We start from the raw sequence: 23,523 nt of genomic DNA, 5'->3' as shown, positions 1-23,523 counted from the left end.
ACACATGGGTCAAACCGGTGGTCAGGATTGGCTGTTCAAAAACACACCATAATCACTGCTGATGCCTCCTACCTGGAGGTCCCAGAGCCAAGATCAAAGTGATGACCATGCCTCTCAGCACTCTAACAGCCACAGCAAACTAGACCACATAGCCCACCTCCCTCTCTCTAGGCAGTGAGGCTCCTAACCTCTCCCAGACATGGCAGCCTCATCTCCAGTCCAGGTCCATACTACTGGAGCATTTGTCTGTTTTTAAAATGAAGCCATTTTTGGAAGCAGAACTCTAGGGGGACATTTTGAGGTCACCGTAGGGCATGTGCAGAGCAACCCTTCACAGTATGGCTTGGGTACAAGAAAAACCAGCTCATGTGTCCGTAGGCCGACCCTTTATTCCTAGGGAGTTTTACTCTGCATATAAAACAATCCGGGCCCCAAATGTTAGTGGAGTTCACCATGGTTGAACAGCTCACCATCTAATTGCTGAAATCTTTTAGAAAAGAGAGAGATCGATGGGGTGATGGTGTTGTGGAGACTGGCCCTGCTATCCAGGGGAAATTTGGATAACCCTGGAAGAAGAGAGGAGAAGCAACAGCAGACAACAGTGTTGGACTTGACTTTACAGGGTGCAGAGCCACAGGGTGTCAACCCTCAAATCCGCTTCCTCTGCACAGAAGCCCTGGAGGGGCGGGGGTGCATGGACTGAGGAGCTGGTTTGCCTTTCAGAGAGCAGACGTGGCCATCTCAGCCATCACCATCACCCCCGAGAGGGAGAGCGTCGTGGACTTCAGCAAGCGGTACATGGACTACTCAGTGGGGATCCTCATGAAGAAGCCCGAGGAGAAGATCAGCATCTTCTCCCTGTTCGCGCCCTTTGACTTCGCGGTGTGGGCCTGCATCGCCGCCGCCATCCCTGTGGTGGGGGTGCTCATCTTTGTGCTGAACCGGATCCAGGCTGTGAGGGCACAGAGTGCCGCCCAGCCGCGACCGTCTGCCTCTGCCACCCTGCACAGCGCCATCTGGATCGTGTACGGAGCCTTCGTGCAGCAAGGTACCTGCCTGTCTCCTGGCCTTGGTTAACCCTGAGGACCTGGAAGGACTTTTCCCTGTGGGCAGTGTTCTTAGAAATGACTTCACCCAGTCATTTTAAATGCAATTTGATTTCATCTCTAACACAGTCCTAATATCACACTGCCCCAATTTCTCTATGTGATATCAGATTGAAACAGAATAAAATGATGACAAAGAACTCAACTTCAGATCCTGATTCTCCCCGTTAGGTAAAATTAACTTTGGAGTTCTGCCTTGAGCGTCTCTCCTCTCCCACCTTTGATTGCTAGGCACATGAGGTTGTCAGGAGAAACCCTGCATCTGGTTTAAATTTGCAGTCATAATGGGGGAAAATAATCCCGATTGTACTGCAGTCTGCTAGGCATTCTCCTCTGCTTGAGGGTTCTGCACCGTGCAATTTGGGGTGGAAAAGGACAAATTGCAAAGTTCCTAATGTGAGTCGTGGTCCTGTTTTTACCCTGGTGAAAGCTTTTCAAGGTTATATAAGGAGAATAGGTGGGCAGTGAGGAGCTTTCCTCTGCTACCACCTAAGGGACCAAGGAGAAATAATTGGCCTGAAAGAGGCAGCTTCTCCCTGAAAGTTACTTGCAATGATTTCTGAGAATCCTGGAGAAAAAGTCTTCTAGTGAGGGTTGAATATTAATAGAAGTCGTATGGTACATCTTATTCCTTGGTTGAAAAGAAAGCTCTGGAACCCTCTGGGTAGACAGCCTGTATTTACAAAATCTCTGAGTCTAGTCTGCGTGGATTTGGAATCAGAGGGGGACGCTGCCCTAGGAGTTCTCACCTCGGTGAGAAGGTTTTGGCATTCAGAATTCTGTCCCCGGTGTTGTGGCACGCTTCTTATCCCTGCACGGCCCGTCTGGACTCCTGCGTGTTCTGTGGTCCTCCATCCTGTTCCAAGATCAGTAGTTGTAGACGTCTTGGCTGCTACCAGCAAAGTTCCCCCCATGCAGTGGGCAGTCCCTTCCCTGGTCCCCTGGCCTGGCCACAGGGCAGAGCAGGTCTCTGGGGAAGGGAGTGAAGCTCCCATCCCCCATCACCACTGACCAGTTCACCCTGCTTGCCTTCTGCAGGTGGCGAATCTTCCGTGAACTCCATGGCGATGCGCATTGTGATGGGCAGTTGGTGGCTCTTCACCCTCATCGTGTGCTCCTCCTACACAGCCAACCTTGCTGCCTTCCTCACAGTGTCCAGGATGGACAACCCCATAAGGTAAGCCTGTTCCTTCTTCTAGATCTAGAGTGATATAAGACATGGTACAAACCTGTCAGGGCTCTCAGGTGTTGTGGATAGAACCTGAGGGCACAGAGAGACTCAGATCCTGGATCTGCAGTCAGATAACTAAAATCTTTCATGCCAAGAGAAGAGCTTCATTCTTATTGTATTTTGTTTCCTGTACAATTGCATAAATGTATAAATTCATGTCTTTGAACTTTGAATGCTGCTTACAAAAGTCAACAAATCAAACATTAAGATTAACAAATTAAATTTCCTCTGACATTTAAACTTGTTCGCAGACATTTAAGCAAATTTTATCAATGTTTAGTTAAAATTAATTTAAGTCACAAGTCTAATATTTTTCAAATCTTCAAATACCTTAAAGTGATTTAAAACATGCCAATAATCACAAAGAATAGAAAACTTATTCCACTTACATTTCAACAATTTTTGAAACCAGGGCAGGCATTTGGCAAAGAGGTTAGGATGCTGTTGGGATGCCCACATCCCATATTGAGGAGCCCGAGTTTGAGTCCTGGCTCCACTTCTGGTTTCAGCTTTCTGCTAACTTACACACACCCTGGGAGGCAGCAGGTAATAATGGCTCAGGCACTTGGGTCTCTGCCACCCACATGGGAGATCTGGATTGAGTTCCAGGCTCCAGGCTTTGGCCTGTTCCAGACTCAGTTACTGTGGGCATTGTAGGAGTAAACCAGCAGATGGAGGATCCCTGCCCTTCATCGCCCACCTCTCTCTGCCTTTTAAATAAAATGAAAATACATAAATGAAACCTTTAAAAATTATTTAAACCAAGGACTCAAAGGCTGTCTTCATTTTTACAAAATGTTAAAATGATGGCCTAGAAGAATGAGTTCAGGATGGATGGATGCCTCTTGGAAATGCTTTTATTTTATGATCAGACTTGGAAATGCACATCGAGAATGTGATTGCCGATGTGGCCGCCTCACAGATCTATTCCACACTCACTGCACTCTCTGTGGGCTTCCATATGACCCCTCATTTGAGCCCCAGCTGGGATTTTCTGAGTCTCTGCCTTCAGTAGCCTCTGTAATCCATCCCGCTCTGTTATCACATCCACTCTGCATCATGGCTGTCCTCAAACCAGCCACACTCAATGAGCTTCTCAAAGAGTTCAGACTCCTTGATCAGGGTTCAAGGTTAAGTATGATATTATCTAGTGTCTGTATTAAACTGACATTTTGACTGAGACAATTGTAGATTCGCGTGCAATTTTAAGAGACAATATGACGGTCTTCCAGTGTCCTTTACCCAGTCTCACCCAGTGGAAATATTTTGAAAAGTTAGTATTGTACCACAGGCAGCGTACTGACATTGATAGAATTGATGGATTTTATTCAGCCTTCCCCTCCTGTATGCATCTGTGTCTGTGTGTGTGCATTTTGGTCTGTATGTGTATATCTGTGTGCATTTGGTTCTGTATGTCTGTGTGTATGTGTGCATTTGATTCTGTGTCCCTCTGTGTGTGTATGTATGCATTCGGTTCTTTGTGTCTTTCTGTGTGTCTCTGTGCCTCTGTATGCATTTGGTCTCTGTGTGCATTTGGTGAGTAGCCACCTCCACAGCACAGAGACTGAGCAGTCCTATCACAACAGGAATCCCTTGTGTCATCCCGTGATAACCATACTTGCCTCTTCCTAGTTCTTGCCCTCTCTTTCCATCCCTAATCATGGCAATCTCTAATTGCCCTCTAATTATAAAATTTTATGCTTCCAATCATGTTATACAAATGGGTCATATCTTTTGGCTTTAGCTCCTTCAGCATAATCTCGTACATTTATCCAGCTTATTGTGTGTATTAATAGTTCATTGCTTTGTATTGATGAGTGGCATCCTGTGTACTACAGTTTGTTTAGTCACCCATTGAAGGACATATGGGTTGTTTCCAGTTCTTGGTAATTATGAATAAAGCTGGTATGAACATTTGGATGCACATTTTTGTGTGAACATGAGTTTTCATTTACATGTGATAAATATGCAAGAGTGCAATTGCAGGGTCATATGGTAATTACATGTTGAGTTTTTTTTTTTTTTTTAAACTATCCAACTGCCTTCCACAGCGGCCATACCATTTTACATTTCTGCCAGCAGTGGGGGAGTGGTCCAGCTTCTCTGCATCTCTGCCAGCACCTGGTGTGTAACTGTCTTTCCTTTGACCATGCTGGTAGTGTGCAGAGCTGTCTTGTGTGGGTCTCATTTTGCATCTCCCTAAGGATTCATGAAGTAGAGACCATTTCCTGTGCTCATTCCCTATCTGTGCATCCTGTTCAGGGAAATAGCTGCTTTTGTCTTTTGTTCCTTTTCCAATGAGAGTGATTGATTTTTACTGTTTGAATTTGGAAAGCTTTTTATGCAGTTTAGATATGCGTTGTCAAGTAAGTGATTTGCAAATAAGTCCTACCATTCTAAGGGGTCTTTTCAACCCTTTAACAGAATCGTTACATAGAGAAGAGGTTTTAATTTTGATGAGGTTCAATTTAGAAACTTTTTTTTTTTATGGATCCTGCTTTTGGTGTCAAATCTTTGCCTAGCCAGAGACTCTGAAGATTGTCTTGTGTTTTCTCCTTCCACCTAAATCTTTTGAATTTTTGCAGTTTTACAATTCAGCAAACAATTAGTTTTGTATAAAGTTTGAGGCTTAGGTTTAGGTTGAAGCCTCTCTCTCTCTCTCTCTCTCTCTCTCTCTCTCTCTTTCTCTCATTTGTCCAGTTCCTTGAGCATCACTTGTTGAAAATGCAATTCTCTGGCCTACACCGTGGTTCACTAAGCTAATCCTCTGCCTGCAGCGCCGGTACCCTGGGTTCTAGTCCTGGTTGGGGTGCCGGATTCTGTCCCGGTTGCTCCTCTTCCAGTCCAGCTCTGTGTTGTGGCCCGGGAAGGCAGTGGAGGATGGCTCAACTCCTTGGGCCCTGCAACCGCATGGGAGACCAGGAGGAAGCACCTGGCTCCTGGCTTTGGATGCCGGCCGCAGCGTGCCAGCTGCAGCGCACCAGCCATAGCAGCCATTTCGGGGGTGAACCAATGGAAAAGGAAGACCTCTCTCTCTGTCTCTCTCTCTCTCTGTCTAACTCTGCCTGTAAAAAAAGAAAGAAAGAAAGAAAGAAAGAAAGAAAGAAAGAAAGAAAGAAAGAAAGAAAGAAAGGAAGGAAGAAAGAAAATGCAATCCTCTAATGGATATACTGCATATGTGTGTGTGTGTGCCATACGACACAATACATTATGAAATGATGACCACAGTCAAGGAAAACATAGCCATCACTTCACATGGCCATCATGGGCATATGTGGTGAGAACATATAAGATCTTAGCTTCTTAGTAAAAATTCCAGCTATACCTATAGCATTGCTAATGATTACCACCAGTGCTTAGACCTTCACAACTTACTCATCCTATGTAACTGAAACTTTTCTACCTTGCACCAAAACCTCACATTTCCTTCAGCCACCATTCTGGTCTCTGCTTTGATGAGTTCAGGTTTTTTTTTTAACTTTTATTTAATGAATATAAATTTCCAAAGTACGGCTTATGGATTACAATGGCTTCCCCCCTATAATGTCTCTCCCACCCGCATCCCTCCCCTTTCCCACTCCCTCTCCCCTTCCATTCACATGAGGATTCATTTTCAATTCTCTTTATATACAGAAGATCAGTTTAGTATACATTAAGTAAAGATTTCAACAGTTAGCTCCCACACAAACATAAAGTGAAAAATAATAGATGATTTTTTAAATGATGATGAAATCAGATAAGATCTATTGTCATGTTTAATCCCAGTGAGAGTCAAGTTGGGAATTGATAATTTCTTCTTTTTTTTTTTTTACAGAAGATCAGTTTAGTATACATTAAGTAAAGATTTCAACAGTTTGCACCCCCATAGAAACACAAAGCGAAATATACTGTTTGAGTACTCATTATAGCATTAACTCTCAATGTACAGCACATTAAGGACAGAGATCCTACATGAGGAGTAAGTGCACAGTGACTCCTGTTGTTGACTTTACCAATTGACACTCCTGTTTATGACATCAGTAATCTCCCTATGCACCAGTCATGAGTTTCCAAGGCTATGGAAGCCTTTTGAGTTCACCGACTCTTATCTTGTTTAGACAAGGTCATATTCAAAGTGGAGGTTCTCTCCTCCCTTCAGAGAAAGGTACCTCCTTCTTTGAAGACCTGTTCTTTCCACTGGGATCTCACTCACAGAGATCTTTCATTTAGGTTTTTTTTGTTTTTGTTTTTTTTGTTTGTTTGTTTGTTTGTTTGTTTGATTGTTTTTGCCAGAGTGTCTTGGCTTTCCATGCCTGAAATACTCTCATGGGCTTTTCAGCCAGATAGGAATGCCTTTAGGGCTGATTCTGAGGCCAGAGTGCTGTTTAGGACATCCGCCATTCTATGAGTCTGCTGAGTATCTCGCTTCCCATGTTGGATCACTCTCCCCTTTATTTATTCTATCGGTTAGTATTAGCAGGTACTAGACTTGCTTATGTGCTCCCTTTGACTCTTAGTCCTTTCATTATGATCAATTGTGAACTGAGATTGATCACTTGGACTGGTGAGATGGCATTGGTACATGCCACCTTGATGGGATTAAATTGGAGTACCCTGGTATGTTTCTAACTCTACCATTTGGGGCAAGTCAGCTTGAGCATGTCCCAAATTGTACATCTCTTCCCTCTCTTATTCCTACTCTTATGTTTAACAGGGATCACATTTCAGTTAAATTTCAACACTTAAGAATAACTGTGTATTAATTACAGAATTAAACCAGTCATATTAAGTAGAACAGACAAAAAAAACTACTAAGAGGGATAATGTATTAAGTTGTTCATTTACAGTCAGGGCTATGCTGATCAAGTCACCGTTTCCCATAGTGTCCATTCCACTTCAACAGGTTTCCTTTTTGGTGTTCAGTCAGTTGTCACCAATCAGGGCGAACATATGGTATTTGTCCCTTTGGGACTGGCTTATTTCACTCAGCATGATGTGTTCCAGATTCCTCCATTTTGTTGCAAATGACTGGATTTCGTTGTTTCTTACTGCGGTATAGTATTCTAAAGACTACATATCCCATAATTTCTTTATCCAGTCTACCGTTGATGGGCATTTAGGTTGGTTCCAGGTCTTAGCTATTGTGAATTAAGCTGCAATAAACATTAGGGTGCAGACCGCTTTTTTGTTTGCCAATTTAAACTCCTTTGGGTAAATTCCAAGGAGTGTTATGGCTGGGTCGAACGGTAGGGTTATCTTCAGGTTTCTGAGGAATCTCCAGACTGACTTCCATAGTGGCTTGACCAGTTTGCATTCCCAGCAACAGTGGGTTAGTGTCCCTTTTTCCCCACATCCTCACCAGCATCTGTTGTTGGTGGATTTCTGAATGTGAGCCATTCTAACCGGGGTGAGGTGAAACCTCATTGTGGTTTTGATTTGCATTTCCTTGATTGCTAATGACCTTGAACATTTTTTCATGTGCCTGTTGGCCATTTGGATTTCCTCTTTTGAAAAATGTCTATTGAGGTCCTTGGCCCATCTCTTAAGTGGGTTGTTGGTTTTGTTTTTGTGGAGTTTCTTGATCTCTTTGTAGATTCTGGTTATTAACCCTTTATCTGTTGCATAGTTTGCAAATATTTTTTCCCATTCTGTCGGTTGTCTCTTCACTCTCCTGACTGTTTCTTTTGCAGTACAGAAACTTCTCAATTTGATGCAATCCCAATAGTTGATTTTAGCTTTGACTGCCTGTGCCTCATGGGTCTTTTCCGGAAATTCTTTGCCTGTGCCAATATCTTGAAGGGTTTCTCCAATGTTCTCTAATAACTTGATGGTGTTAGGTCGTAGATTTAGGTCTTTAATCCATGTTGAGTGGATTTTTGTGTAAGGTGTAAGGTAGGGGTCTTGCTTCATGATTCTGCACGTGGAAATCCAATTTTCCCAGCACCATTTATTGAATAGACTGTCCTTGCTCCAGGAATTAGTTTTAGATCCTTGATCGAATATAAGTTGGCTGTAGATGTTTGGGTTGATTTCTGGTATTTCAATTCTGTTCCATTGGTCTATCCATCTGTTTCTGTACCAGTACCATGCTGTTTTGATTACAACTGCCCTGTAGTATGTCCTGAAATCTGGTATTGTGATGCCTCCGGCTTTGTTTTTGTTGTACAAGATTGCTTTAGCTATTCGAGGTCTCTTGTGCCTCCATATAAATTTCAGCACCATTTTTTCCAGATCTGAGAAGAAGGTCTTCGGTATCTTCGGTATCTTTTTTTTTTTTTTTTTTTTTTTTTAGTATTTTCATGCATGTTTGTAAAAAATGTGTTTGGAGGAATTGCATATTAAGTTGGTAGTACTGTATTTTTTTTTCAATTTTTTTTTAATTTATTTAATGAATATAAGTTTCCAAAGTACGAATAATGGATTACAATGGCTTCCCCCCTATAACGTCCCTCCCACCCACAACCCTCCCCTTTCCCACTCCCTCTCCCCTTCCATTCACATCAAGATTCATTTTCGATTATCTTAATATACAGAAGATCAGCTTAGTATACATTAAGTAAGGATTTCAAGAGTTTGCTCCCACACAGAAACATAAAGTGAAAAATAATAGATGATTTTTTTTTAATGATGATGAAATCAGATCAGACCTATTGTCATGTTTAATCCCAGTGAGAGTCAAGTTGGGAGTTGATAGTTTCTTTTCTTTTTTTTTTTTCAACAGTTTGCACCCCCATAGAAACACAAAGTGAAATATATTGTTTGAGTACTCGTTATAGCATTAAATCTCAATGCACAGCACATTAAGGACCGAGATCCTACATGAGGAGTAAGTGCACAGTGACTCCTGTTGTTGACTTTACCAATTGACACTCCTGTCTATGGCATCAGTAATCTCCCTATGCTCCAGTCATGAGTTTCCAAGGCTATGGAAGCCCTCTGAGTTCTCCGATTCTTATCTTGTTTAGACAAGGTCATAGTCAAAGTGGACGTTCTCTCCTCCCTTCAGAGAAAGGTACCTCCTTCTTTGAAGACCTGTTCTTTCCACTGAGATCTCACTCACAGAGATCTTTTGCCAGAGTGTCTTGGCTTTCCATGCCTGAAATACTCTCATGGGCTTTTCAGCCAGATCCGAATGCCTTTAGGGCTGATTCTGAGGCCAGAGTGCTATTTAGGACATCTGCCATTCTATGAGTCTGCTGAGTATCTCACTTCCCATGTTGGATCACTCTCCCCTTTATTCTATCAGTTAGTGTTAGCAGGTACTAGACTTGCTTATGTGCTCCCTTTGACTCTTAGTCCTTTCATTATGATCAATTGTGAACTGAAATTGATCACTTGGACTGGTGAGATGGCATTGGTACATGCCACCTTGATGGGATTAAATTGGAGTACCCTGGTATGTTTCTAACTCTACCATTTGGGGCAAGTCAGCTTGAGCATGTCCCAAATTGTACATCTCTTCCCTCTCTTATTCCTACTCTTATGTTTAACAGGGATCACATTTCAGTTAAATTTCAACACTTAAGAATAACTGTGTATTAATTACAAATTAAACCAGTCATATTAAGTAGAACAGACAAAAAAACTACTAAGAGGGATAATGTATTAAGTTGTTCATTTACAGTCAGGGCTATGCTGATCAAGTCACCGTTTCCCATAGTGTCCATTCCACTTCAACAGGTTTCCTTTTTGGTGTTCAGTCAGTTGTCACCAATCAGGGCGAACATATGGTATTTGTCCCTTTGGGACTGGCTTATTTCACTCAGCATGATGTGTTCCAGATTCCTCCATTTTGTTGCAAATGACTGGATTTCGTTGTTTCTTACTGCGGTATAGTATTCTAAAGACTACATATCCCATAATTTCTTTATCCAGTCTACCGTTGATGGGCATTTAGGTTGGTTCCAGGTCTTAGCTATTGTGAATTAAGCTGCAATAAACATTAGGGTGCAGACCGCTTTTTTGTTTGCCAATTTAAACTCCTTTGGGTAAATTCCAAGGAGTGTTATGGCTGGGTCGAACGGTAGGGTTATCTTCAGGTTTCTGAGGAATCTCCAGACTGACTTCCATAGTGGCTTGACCAGTTTGCATTCCCAGCAACAGTGGGTTAGTGTCCCTTTTTCCCCACATCCTCACCAGCATCTGTTGTTGGTAGATTTCTGAATGTGAGCCATTCTAACCGGGGTGAGGTGGAACCTCAATGTGGTTTTGATTTGCATTTCCCTGATTGCTAATGACCTTGAACATTTTTTCATGTGCCTGTTGGCCATTTGGATTTCCTCTTTTGAAAAATGTCTATTGAGGTCCTTGGCCCATCTCCTAATTGGGTTGTTGGTTTTGTTTTTGTGGAGTTTCTTGATCTCCTTGTAGATTCTGGTTATTAACCCTTTATCTGTTGCATAGTTTGCAAATATTTTTTCCCATTCTGTCGGTTGTCTCTTCACTCTCCTGACTGTTTCTTTTGCAGTACAGAAACTTCTCAATTTGATGCAATCCCAATAGTTAATTTTGGCTTTGACTGCCTGTGCCTCCTGGGTCTTTTCCAGAAACTCTTTGCCTGTGCCAATATCTTGTAGGGTTTCTCCAATGTTCTCTAGTAACTTGATGGTGTCAGGTCGTAGATTTAGGTCTTTAATCCATGTTGAGTGGATTTTTGTGTAAGGTGTAAGGTAGGGGTCTTGCTTCATGATTCTGCACGTGGAAATCCAATTTTCCCAGCACCATTTATTGAATAGACTGTCCTTGCTCCAGGAATTAGTTTTAGATCCTTGATCGAATATAAGTTGGCTGTAGATGTTTGGGTTGATTTCTGGTATTTCAATTCTGTTCCATTGGTCTATCCATCTGTTTCTGTACCAGTACCATGCTGTTTTGATTACAACTGCCCTGTAGTATGTCCTGAAATCTGGTATTGTGATGCCTCCGGCTTTGTTTTTGTTGTACAAGATTGCTTTAGCTATTCGAGGTCTCTTGTGCCTCCATATAAATTTCAGCACCAATTTTTCCAGATCTGAGAAGAAGGTCTTCATTATCTTGATTGGTATTGCATTGAATCTATAAATTGCTTTTGGGAGAATGGACATTTTGATGATATTGATTCTTCCAATCCATGAGCATGGAAGATTTTTCCATTTCTTGGTATCCTCTTCTATTTCTTTCTTTAAGGTTTTGTAATTTTCATTGTAGAGATCTTGAACGTCCTTGGTTAAGTTTATTCCAAGGTATTTGATTGTTTTTGTAGCTATTGTGAATGGGATTGATCTTAGAAGTTCTTCCTCAGCCATGGCATTGTCTGTGTATACAAAGGCTGTTGATTTTTGTGCATTGATTTTATATCCTGCTACTTTGCCAAACTCTTCTATGAGTTCCAATAGTCTCTTAGTAGAGTTCTTTGGGTCCCCTAAATAAAGAATCATGTCATCTGCAAAGAGGGATAGTTTGAGTTCTTCCTTCCCAATTTGTATCCCTTTAATTTCTTTTTCTTGCCTAATAGCTCTGGCTAGAACCTCCAGAACTATATTGAATAGCAGTGGTGAGAGTGGGCATCCCTGTCTGGTACCAGATCTCAGTGGAAATGCTTCCAACTTTTCCCCATTCAATAGGATGTTGGCTGTGGGTTTTTCATAGATTGCTTTGATTGTATTGAGGAATGTTCCTTCCAAACCCAGTTTGCTTAGAGTTTTCATCATGAACGGGTGTTGTATTTTATCAAATGCTTTCTCGGCATCTATTGTGATAATCATATGGTTTTTCTTCTGCAGTCTGTTAATGTGGTGTATCACATTGATTGTCTTGCACACATTAAACCATCCCTACATACCAGGGATAAATCCCACTTGGTCTGGGTGGATTATCTTTCTGATGTGTTGTTGCATTCTATTGGCGAGAATTTTATTGAGGATTTTTGCATCTATGTTCATCAGGGATATTGGTCTGTAATTATCTTTCAATGCTGCATCTTTTTCCAGCTTAGGAATTAAGGTGATGCTGGCTTCATAGAAAGAATTTGGGAGGATTCCCTCTTCTGCGATTGTTCTGAATAGTTTGAGAAGAAATGGGATTAGTTCTTCTTTAAATGTCTGGTAGAATTAAGCAGTGAATCCATCTGGTCCTGGGCTTTTCTTTGTTGGGAGGGCCTTTATTACTGTTTCAATTTCTGTCTCAGTTATGGGTCTGTTTAGGTCTTCGATGTCTTCCTGGTTCAATTTAGGTAGGTTGCATGTGTTCAGGAATCTATCCATTTCTGATAGGTTTCCCTGTTTGCTGGCATACAAGTCCTTGTAGTAATTTCTGATGATTCTTTTTATTTCTGTGGTGTCTGTTGTTACATTTCCTTTTTCATCTCTGAATTTATTGATTTGGGTCTTTTCTCTTCTTTTTTTAGTTAGTTGGGCCAATGGGGTGTCAATTTTGTTTATTTTTTCAAAAAACCAGCTCCTCGTTTGGCTGATTTTTTGGAATGTTTTTCTTGATTTAATCCTGTTGATTTCTTCTCTGATTTTAATTATTTCTCTTCTCCTACTAGATTTGGGTCTGGTTTGCTGTAGGTTTTCTAGATCCTTGAGGTGAATTGAAAGCTCATCTATTTGGTGCCTTTGCAATTTCTTGATGTAGGCACCTATTGATATAAACTTTCCTCTTAACACTGCTTTTGCTGCATCCCATAAGTTTTGGTATGTTGTGCTGTTATCCTCATTTACTTCCAGAAAATTTTTGATTTCTCTTTTAATTTCTTCTATGACCCATTGTTCATTCAGGAGCATGTTGTTCAATCTCCATGTGTTTGTGTATGCTCTAGGGATTCCTGAGTTGCTAATTTCCAACTTCATTCCTTTATGGTCTGAGAAGCTGCATGGTATGATTCTAATTCTTTTGAATTTGCTGAGACTTGCTTTATGGCCTAGTATGTGGTCAATCCTAGAGAAGGTTCCATGTACTGCTGAGAAGAATGTAAAATCTTTAGCTGTAGGATTGAAAGTTCTGTATATATCTGTTAGATCCATCTGGGCTATAGTGTCGTTTAAATCTACTGTCTCCTTGTTGATCTTCTGTCCTGTTGATCTGTCTATTTCTGAGAGTGGAGTATTGAAGTCCCCCAGTACTATTGTATTGGGGTCTAAGTCTCCCTTTAAGTCCCTTAACAAATATTTTAGATAAACTGGTGCCCTGTAGTTAGGTGCATATACATTGATAATTGTTATATCTTCCTGTTGAATTGATCCCTTAATCATTATATAGTGCCCCTCTTTGTCTCTCTTAACAGTTTTTGTGGTAAAGTTTATGTTGTCCGATATTAAGATGGCTACGCCTGCTCTTTTTTCATTTCTGTTGGCATGGTATATCTTTTTCCAGCCTTTCACTTTCAGTCTGTATGGATCTTTGTTGGAAAGATGTGTTTCTTGTAAGCAGCAAATAGATGGGTTTTGTTCCTTAACCCAATCAGCCAATCTGTGTCTTTTAACTGGACAGTTCAGGCCATTCACGTTCAATGTGACTAATGAAAAGTGGTAACTTTGCCCTGCCATTTGCCAAAGATAAGTTCTAATATATGCTTTGAATTCCCTGTGATCTTTTGCTGTGAGGTTTCCTTCCTTTACCTTCTTTCATATTGATGACCGTGTTTCTGTGTTTCTGTGTGTAACACATCTTTAAGCATCTGTTGCAGGGCTGGACGAGTGGCGACAAATTCTTTCAATTTCTGTTTGATATGAAAAGTCTTTATTTCACCTTCATTCACAAATGATAGCTTTGCAGGATATAATATTCTGGGCTGGCAGTTTTTCTCTCTTATTACCTGGGCTATATCTCGCCATTCCCTCCTAGCTTGTAGAGTTTCTGATGAGAAGTCAGCTGTGAGTCTGATTGGAGATCCTCTGAGAGTAATCTGACGTTTCTCTCTTGCACATTTTAGGATCTTTTCTTTATGTTTCACTGTGGAGAGCTTAATTACAACGTGTCATGGTGAGGATCTCTTTTGGTCGTGTTTATTAGGGGTTCTGTGAGCTTCCTGTACTAGGATGTCTCTGTCCTTCTCCAAACCTGGGAAATTTTCTGCTAATATCTCAGTAAAAAGGCCTTCTAATCCTTTCTCCCTCTCCATGCCTTCAGGAACTCCTAGAACCCGAATGTTGGTTTTTTTAATAGTATCCTGAATATTCCTGACAATATGTTTTAGATTTCTAATTTCCTCTTCTTTTCTTTGGTCTGACTGTATCCTTTCCTGTTCTCTGTCTTCTAAGTCCGATATTCTCTCTTCTGCTTCATCCATTCTGTTTGTAAGGCTCTCTATTTTGTTTTTCATTTGATCTATTGAATTCTTCACTTCAGTCACTATCACAGTTTCCTGTTGTACTAGTTGTTTCGTTTCATTTTGATTCCTCCTTAATATTTCATTTTCACAAGAGAGATTTTCTATCTTGTCCAATAAGGATTTCTGTAGTTCAAGAATTTGTTTTTGAGAACTTCTTAATGTTCTTATCAATTTTTTGAGATCTGCTTCTTGCATTTCTTCTATCTCATCATCTTCATAATCTTGAATTGGGGTGTCTTTTTCATTTGAGGGCGTCATGGTGACTTCCTTGTTTTTATTACCTCGGTTTTTGCGTTTGTTATTTGGCATATTGGAGATATTTGGTTTCTTCACTGTGGTGCTTTTTCTTGTTATACTATGACTCTAGATTAAGTGGACTATCTGTTTTTGATGGAGCCTTAGGGCTTGAGATGGGTGTGGCCTGAGAGCTCTGTTTGGTGTGCCAAAGGTGACACTCCCGGGTTAGGCGTGGTAAATCTCTCTCTCTCTTTCTTTTTTTGATTCAAAAGGGAAGTAATTCCGCACAGCTGAACGAAGTTGGAGGTAGTTAGCAGGCAAATGATATACCCACAGGAGCCAGAGATCAGAAGCTCTTTCCCAAGGACCACACAGGGAATCTGTTCGGCCCTCAGAGTGGGCTCAAATTCTCTTTCAGTCTCCCACTGGGTTGCCAAAGTTACGGAATTGTAGCGTCTCTGGAGAGTGCTCACGTGCATTCCGTGAGTTCTCTCCCCCACAGTCTTTTTTCACAGTCTCAGTTCAGTAGCACCACAAATTTACTAGGTCCTAATCTCCTGTTAATTTGCCCTGCCCAGAGTCAGGTTTTTCTGCTAGGCTCAGGGCCAGTGCAGACCTGAGGTCGCTCTGCTTATGAGGTATGTCCAAGATGGCGCCTGCTCTTTGTCTTGCTCACCCTTGAGAGGTGAGCGGAGAGAGAGAAACCCGTGTCCGCACCAGTCACCTTTTTTTTTCTCTCTCTCTCTCTTCCAGTTAGCCTGGTGAACTTTTCCCCCCTGGGGCTCGTTCCCTCTAGTCTCCTCTCTCCGCTTGCCTGCAGGTGTCTCGGGCTATTGAGGTTCGGCTCACCTCACGTTCCAGCGCTGGTGTGTTGAGTCTGCCGCTGGTGTCCCGAACTGTGGGCTCCCATGCTCTCCACGCAGGTCCGCTGTGAATCACGCGTTCCAGAAGAGTTTCTTCTGCTGTTTCCTCCCCTACTCTTCCTTGAACCTGCAGTATCTCCACTTTTATTAAACTATCTCTCCCCGGACTATCAGTGTGCTCCCTTCCTATTCCGCCATCTTGCCTCCTCCGCTCGAGTTCAGTTTTTTTAGATTGCACATATGAGTGAGATCGTGCATCCCTTATATCTGTCTGTATGTGGTTGGCTTATTTCATTTAGCATATTCTGCTCCAGCTTCATCCCTGTTGCCATACGTGACAGAGTTTTCATGTTTTTGAAGAGTGCAGCTTTGGTCTAGATACAAGGTGTGTGGAGCCAGAAGTGTTTCACACCATGGCCCGTGAGCAGTTGCCCATCTCAGCACACAAAGACTTATACGGAAGTCCAGAGGGTTTTGTTGGTTGTCTTCCAGGCCCGGGGCCAAGGTGAGGAGGGCAGGTGGGCAGTGTGGGTGACTGTACATCCTGGCCTCCCATGTTTTAGAATGATGAGTCTTTCTCCCATTCATAATGTTTCATTCAGCATTTAAATGGCCGTGGAACTGGTGGAAAGGGGTGTGTGTGTGTGTGTGTGTGTGTGTATTTCTCATCAGAAACCTGTGCCACGAGGGGAGCCCAGGGATGTGGAGGCATTTGATTTTTACCTGCTGCTGGCTCTGATTATTCCAGTTCCCTTCACCCTGGGCCTCCTTTGAGCATTTTGTGTTCATCTCCATTCCCGGGGAGGAGCAGAAGAGAGAGAAGAGGGAGGTGGGGAGGAGTCGGACCCACAAGTCCCCAGTCCCCTCTGTACCTATCCTGTTCTCCCCCGGCATGCAGGGGCTCCAGGGAGAGCCAGCAGTCCCTGGGGAAGAGGAGCACAGCTTTCTTGAGGTCCCTACCTCTGGGCACCTGGCATCTCAGCACTAGGCAGCATTTCTCTCCTGCGAATTGCCTCTTCACAGTCCTGAACTGTTTGTCAATTGAGCTTCCTACCCTGGTCTCTTTTGGTTGTAGAAGTTCCTGCTATAATCTATCATTTTACTGTTTTTTTTAATGCTATTACATATTTTTATTTGATTTTTATCAATATAAAGAGAACATTAGTCAAAGCCTTAATTCTCCACTAAATAAAATGTTCAACAAGGAAAAAGCAGAGAGAGCATTGTTCAGCAGGGATATAGACAAAGACTATAAACTAATCAAATCCGAAGATGTCAATTTCACTCATATATATTAACTTTTTAAAAGTTTTTATATTATTTACTTGAGAGGCAGAGTTATAGACACAGAGAGAGACACACACAGAGAGAACAGTCTTCCGTCTGCTGGTTCACTCCCCAAATGGCCACAACTGCTGGAGCTGGGCCGACCCAAAGCCAGGAGCCAGGAACTTCTTCTAGGTCTCCCATGTGGGTGCAGGTGCCTAAGCACTTGTGCCATCTTCTGTCGCTTTCCCAGGCCATAGCAGAGAGCTGGATCAGAATCAGAGCAGTGGGACACAAACTGGTACCCATATGGGATACCAGCGCTGCAGGCCAAGGCTTAGCCTACTACGTGACAGCACCAGGAACTACATTAACTTTTCTTATACTCTCTCTACATTTTAACTATAACAAATGAGAGAAAACATATTTTTTGGGGGGATCTGGCTTATTTACTGTGCCTAATGATCTCCAGTTGCATCCATTTTGTTGCAAAAGTCAGTGTTTCATTCTTTTTTAAGGCTGAGTAGTATTCCATCATGTATTTATACTACATTTTCTTTATTCAGTCATCTATGATCGTTCCATATCTCAGCTATTGTGAATTGAGCTGCAGTAAACATGGGAGTACTGGTAGATATTGAACATTTTTAATATACCTGTTGGCCATTAATATGTCTTTTGAGAAATATATATACAGGTCCTTTGCCTATTTGTGAGATATTACTTTGTCTTGCTATAGAGTTGTTTGAGCTCCTTAATGCATCATCACATGTATAGTTTGTAAAGATTTTCTGTAATTTTTTAAGTTCTCTCTTCACTCTGTAGCTGTTGTATGGAAAATGTTCAGTTTGATGCACTCTCTTTAATCTATTGTTGCCTGTGCCTTGGGGATCACATCTAAAAAATCACTACCCAGACCAATATCTTAAAACTTGGCTCCTGTGTTTTCTTCTGGAACTTTTACAGTTTCAGATCTTATTTTTTAATCTTTAATCCACTGTGAGTTTATTTTTTAATATGGTTGCCGTAAGGCTCTATTTTAATTCTTCCATGTGTGATTATCCAGTTTTCCCAACAGCATTCATTGAAGAGACTTTCCTCCCCACCGGCAATTTTGGACCAAAACCAAATGGAGGCCGATTGACTCTAATTGTACGGGCTTATTTCTGTACTCTTTATTGTCTACTGTGTGTGTCTTTATGCCAGTCTTCTTTCTGCTCAGCTACTCCAGTTTTGTAATATTTGTTTGTTTACATTTTAAGATCAGGTAGTATGCTTCTAGCTTTGTTCTTCTTGCTCAGGATTGGCTATTCAAGAATCTTCTAGGATTCCATTGGAACTTTAGGATATTTTTTTCTATTTCTGAGAAAATTATCATTGGAATTTTGATAGATGTTGTACTGAATCTCTACATTGCTTTGGGTAGTATGCATATTGTTAACAATCTTTTTAAGTCAATCAACACAGGATATCTTTTCATTTATTCGTGTCTTCAATTCCTTAGACCAACATTTTCTACTTTGCAATGTACAGATGGTTCAATTCCTTGTTTAAATTTATACCTAAGAATTTTCTTGTTTATACTATTCCAAATGGGATTATTTTCTTAATTGCTTTTTCTAATAGTTCATTGTTAGTTTGTAGTAGCACTCCTGATTTTTGCATATGAATTTTCTATCTGCAAATTTACTGCATTCATTTATTAGTTCTAACACTGATTTGGTGACATACTTTAATGTCTTCTACATAGAAGGTCATGCCATTTGCAAATAGAGACAGTTTTTATTTCTTACTTCCCAATGTGAATGCTTTTTATTTCTTTCCGTTGACTAAATTTCTCTGGCTAGTACTGCCAGCACTATATTGAATAGATGTGATGAGAATGGGTATCCTTCCCTTCAGCTTTTCACCATTGTTTTTAAAGATTTATTTCTTTATTTGAAAGGCAAAGTAACACAGAGAGAGGAAGAGACAGAGATCTTCCATCCACTCCCCAAATGGCAGCAACTGCCTGGGCTGGGCAGATCCAAAGCTGGGAGCCAGGAGCCTCTTCTGGATCTCCCACATGGTGCAGGGGCCCAGGCACTTGGGCCCTCCTCCTCTACTTTCCCAGACACATGAGCAGACAGCTGGATCAGAACTAAAGCAGAACTCAAACTGGTGCCCATATGGGAGGCAAGTGCTGCAGGCGGCAGCCTAAAGCGCTACACCACAGTGCCAGCCCCAGATTTTCACCATTTAATATGATGATAAGTATAGGCTTGCCACTTATGGTCTCTGTTATGTTAAGATGCATGATTTCTCTTGTTAATTTGTTAAGATTTTTTTATCATTAATTTTGTCAAATGCTTTTTCTGCATCTGTTGAAATGAATGTGTATTTTTAATCCTTCATTCTGTTAATATGATGAATCACCTTTATTGATTTGCATGTGTTGAAACATCCTTGCAACCTTAGGATAAATTCTCCCTGGGCATGGAGTAGGATCCTTTTCACATGTTGTTGAACTAGGATTCCTAGTACTTTTATTGAGGATTTGTTCATGGATGTTCATCGGGGTTAATTTCCTGTAATTTTCTTTTCTTGTAGTATCTTTGGGTGGTTTTGAAATCAGGGTAATGGTTACATCCTTGTTTAAAACCATTTAGCCATATGTGAGAGGGTTTGTTTTGGGTGCTCTGTTCCAGTCAATTTGCCTTTTGTCTCTTTTCGTGCCAGTACCACATTGTATCCATTACTGTAACTTTGGAGAATGTTTTTAAAGTATTTATTTAATTATTTATTTGAGAAAGTTAAATAGAGACAGAGACACACAAGAAAACTCCTATCTGCTGGTTCACTACCCAGATGCCCACAACATCTAGGGCTGTGACAGACCCAAGCCAGGATTGGGAACTCAGTCTGGGTCTCCCATTTGGGCGGCAGAGATGCAAGTACTGGAGCCTTCACCTGTTGCCTCCCAGTGTCTGCCTCAGCAGGAAGCTGGAATTGGGAGTGTAGACAGGACTCAAGCCCAGGCACTTTGGAATGTCAGTGTACTGATAGATCGGTGCTGTAACTTATAGACCAAAATCTGCCCTTGGAGTATGTTGGAAATGTAAGCCCTCCAACTGTGTCCTTTTTCAAAATTGTTTTGGCTACTTGGCATATCGTGAGATTCCATATGAATTTTATGGATTTTCCTATTTCAAAAAAAAAAAAAAAACCTTGGAATTTGAATAGAGATTGCATCAAACTTTTAGACCACTTTGGGGGACTGGCGCTGGGGCGCAGCAGGTTAAAGTGCCAGCATCCCCATATGGGCGCTGGTTTGAGTCCTGGCTGCTCCACTTCCAATCCAGCTCTCTGGTGTGGCCTGGGAAAGCAGCAGAAGATGGCCCAACTCCTTGAGCCCCTGCACCCACCTGGGAGACCTGGAAGAAGCTCCTAGCTCGTAGCTTCAGATCAGCTCAGCTCTGGCCATTGCAGTTCATTTGGGACGTGAACCAGCAGATGGAAGACTTCTTTCTCTCTCTCTGGCTCTACCTCTTTGTAACTCTTTCAAATAAATAAAATAAATCTTAAAAAAAATAGATCACTTTTGAAAATATTGACATTTTCATGTTATTAAATCTTCCAATCCATTTATGGAGGATATCATTGTATTTATTTGTATCTCAGCGACCATTTATAGGTTTCAGTGGGTATGTTTTTGCCTCTCTGGTTAAATTTATTCTGAATTATTTTATCCTTTTTGATTTTGTTGTGTGTGGGATTGTTTTTATAATTTGCTTTACAGACATTCCATTGTTACTGTTTTGAAACACAACTAATACGTTGATTTTTGCCCTGCATTTTCACTAAGTTCGTTTACTGATTTTAATAGATGTGTGAATATTTATTTCTATGTATTTAATTTTAGTGTTTTTTGCATATTAAATCATTCTGAGACTAGAAACACTTTTACTTCTTCCTTTCAAATATGAATGACTTTATTGTTTAATGTTCTTACCTGTCTGGGACTTCTGGTACTGTTGAAGAGAAATGGTGAAAGCAGATGTCCATTTCCTTTTCCTCACCGTAAAGGAAACGCTTTTGGTCTTTCATCATGAATATGACGTGAGCCATAGATTTCTCATACAAGGGGGCTTCAAAACATTGTGACAGGTCGGAATTAAAAGATCAGTTTATTTTGATGCTTTTTTAAGTCCAAGAATTTATAGCCCTTACTGTATAGACTTTTTAATCATGGAAGTGCTGGACTGTGTGGGGTTTTTCCTTCAATCTGTTAATGTAGTATATTGCATTGACTGATTTCTGTATATTGGAACATCCTTGCCTTCCAGAAATAAATCCCACTTGGTCATGGTGTATAAGCCTTTCAATATGCTGCTGAATGCAGATTCTAGAATTTTGTTTGGGAATGTTACATAAATATTAATTGGCAGTATTCATCTTAGTTTTCTTCTTCTGTAGTGATTTCGCCTGGCTTCAGAACCAGGGTAACAATGATGGCCTCATAGAGTAGGTCAGAAAGGGTTCCCTCCTCTTCATTTTTAAATTTTTGATAAGAGTATGGGGTGTGCCTTTGGCACAGCAGTTAGACACTGCTTAGGTGGCCCACATCCCATGTCAGAGTGCCTGGTGTGAGGGCCCCTGGCTACAGCTGGACCCATCCCTGGATTTTGCAAGTATTTAGGGATATAAATAAAAGACTTGCTGTGAACCACTAGGTGGAAGATCTCTTTCTCTCTCTGTCTTTCCCTTTTAAATACAGTACAAATAAATGAATTGAAATATTTAAAAAAGAATACAAGGAGAATCACTGTACATTCTTTATATATTTTGTAGAATTCACTAATTAAATTATATGGTCCTGGGCCTTTCTATGTTTCCAGGTTTTTCATTACTTATTCAATGTCCTTATGAGTAATAGGTCTATTCAGATTTTCTATTTCTTCATGATTCAGTCTAGGTTGAGTGTTTCTGCAAATTTGTCCACTTAATCCAGGTTATCCAATTTGTTGGCACATAATTGTTTGTAATAGTTGCTTGCAGCCATTTATCATTTCTATAATATAGGGATTAATAAACCTCGTTTCATTTCTGATTCTCATTATTGGGTCTTCTGTTTTTCTTCTTAGTCAAGGTAACTAAAGGTTTGCCAGTATATTGGATTTCTTTAAAGAACCAACCCTTGATTTTGTGGATTTCTGTGATGTTTTTATATTCTCCATCTTATTTCTCTGCTCCTATGGTTGTTATGCATTCTGCTAGTTTTGAATTTAGTGAGTCCCTTAACTTCTGATTCAATGCCTTTCTTTTCACTTTTAAGTGTTTGTAGCTATAAACCATCCACTGGTTCACTCCCCAAACAGCTGCAATGGCCAAGCCAAAGCCAGAAGCCAGCTCCATGTTAGTCTCCCACAGGGGTGGCAGGGGCTGAAGTCCTTGAGCCATCTTCTGCTGCCTTCCCAGGCACATCAGTGGGAAGCTGGATGGGAAGTAGAGGAGCCAGGACTCAAACCAGCACTCAGATGGGATGCTAGTGTTCCAAGGAGTGGCTTAATCCACTGTGCCACAGCACTGACCCCTGATGGTTTCTTAAACCCATGATTTAGCCATGGTTCATTTCTTTACTCTTAGGCATTTTTGATCAGCCAGAGTAGGTTTTTGAGAAATACACCTAACAAGAGTGAGCTAATTTCTGAGATAGCACACCTGAGACTCTTTTTTCTATTATGTTCATACATGAATTAAACTTGTTTGGGTGGAATAATACTCTTGAGCCAAGACTCCCCTTCTGGGCTGGCACTGTGGTGTAGAAGGTTAAGCCTCTGCCTGCAGTGCTGGCAAAGGGCACTGGTTCCAATCCCGGCTGCTCCTCTTCCCATCCAGCTCTCTGTTATGGCCTGGGAAAGCCATAAGAGTATGGGGTGTGCCTTTGGCACAGCAGTTAAGACACTGCTTAGTTGGCCCACATCCCATGTCAGAGTGCCTGGTGTGAGGGCAAGATGGCCCAAGTGCTTGGGGCTCGGTTATTGCGGCCATTTAGAAAGTGAACCAGTGGATAGAAGTGCTCTCTCGCTCGCTCGCTCTCTCTCCTCTCTCTGTATCTCCGCCTTTCAAATAAATAAAGAAACAAACAAACTCACTAGAAGAGAAGACTCTACCCCGATTACTCTGTGGAGATTGCTCCTTGCAGGCTTCCTGTGTGCAATGCTGAGGGAAGCCTTGGCCTCTTCCTCCTGCCTTCCGCTCGCCTTCCCTCTGTGTCCCTCCCACATGGTCCCTTCTCTCCCATCTCTTCTTCTCCCCTGTTCCCCCTTCTTTCTGCTCCTCCTCCTACCCTCTTCTCTCCTCCTTCTTCCTCTATTCTATTCCTTCTCCTTTCCTCTTCCTCTTTTCTCCTTTCCTGTTCACTTTCTCCTCCCTTTGTCTTCACTCCTCTGTCTCATCCCTATGTCCCGCCCCCATTTCTACATTTTCTCTATCTCCCCTCTACTTCATCCTCCTCTCCCTTTTTCTGTTTCTTCCTCCTTTATTGTCCTT

At 41.5% G+C, this 23,523-nt stretch overlaps 1 protein-coding gene across 1 annotated transcript in view; it reads left to right on the top strand.

Annotated features, from left to right (window-relative positions):
• Positions 1 to 23,523, top strand: part of LOC149122084 (glutamate receptor ionotropic, delta-1-like) — a 136,077-nt gene that overhangs the window by 5,429 nt on the left and 107,125 nt on the right. The window contains exons 4-5 of the mRNA XM_089313629.1: positions 724 to 1,048; positions 2,145 to 2,283. Of these exons, the coding sequence (XP_089169755.1) occupies positions 724 to 1,048; positions 2,145 to 2,283 (464 nt within the window). The remainder of the gene's footprint in view (positions 1 to 723; positions 1,049 to 2,144; positions 2,284 to 23,523) is intronic.

This window comes from Oryctolagus cuniculus, chromosome 15 (assembly GCF_051225735.1).
Source record: "Oryctolagus cuniculus isolate XC-2025 breed Fujian yellow rabbit chromosome 15, ASM5122573v1, whole genome shotgun sequence".
NCBI lineage: Eukaryota > Metazoa > Chordata > Mammalia > Lagomorpha > Leporidae > Oryctolagus > Oryctolagus cuniculus.
Note: the sequence above shows the minus strand (reverse complement) of the source record. Positions and strands in the feature narration are given on the sequence as shown.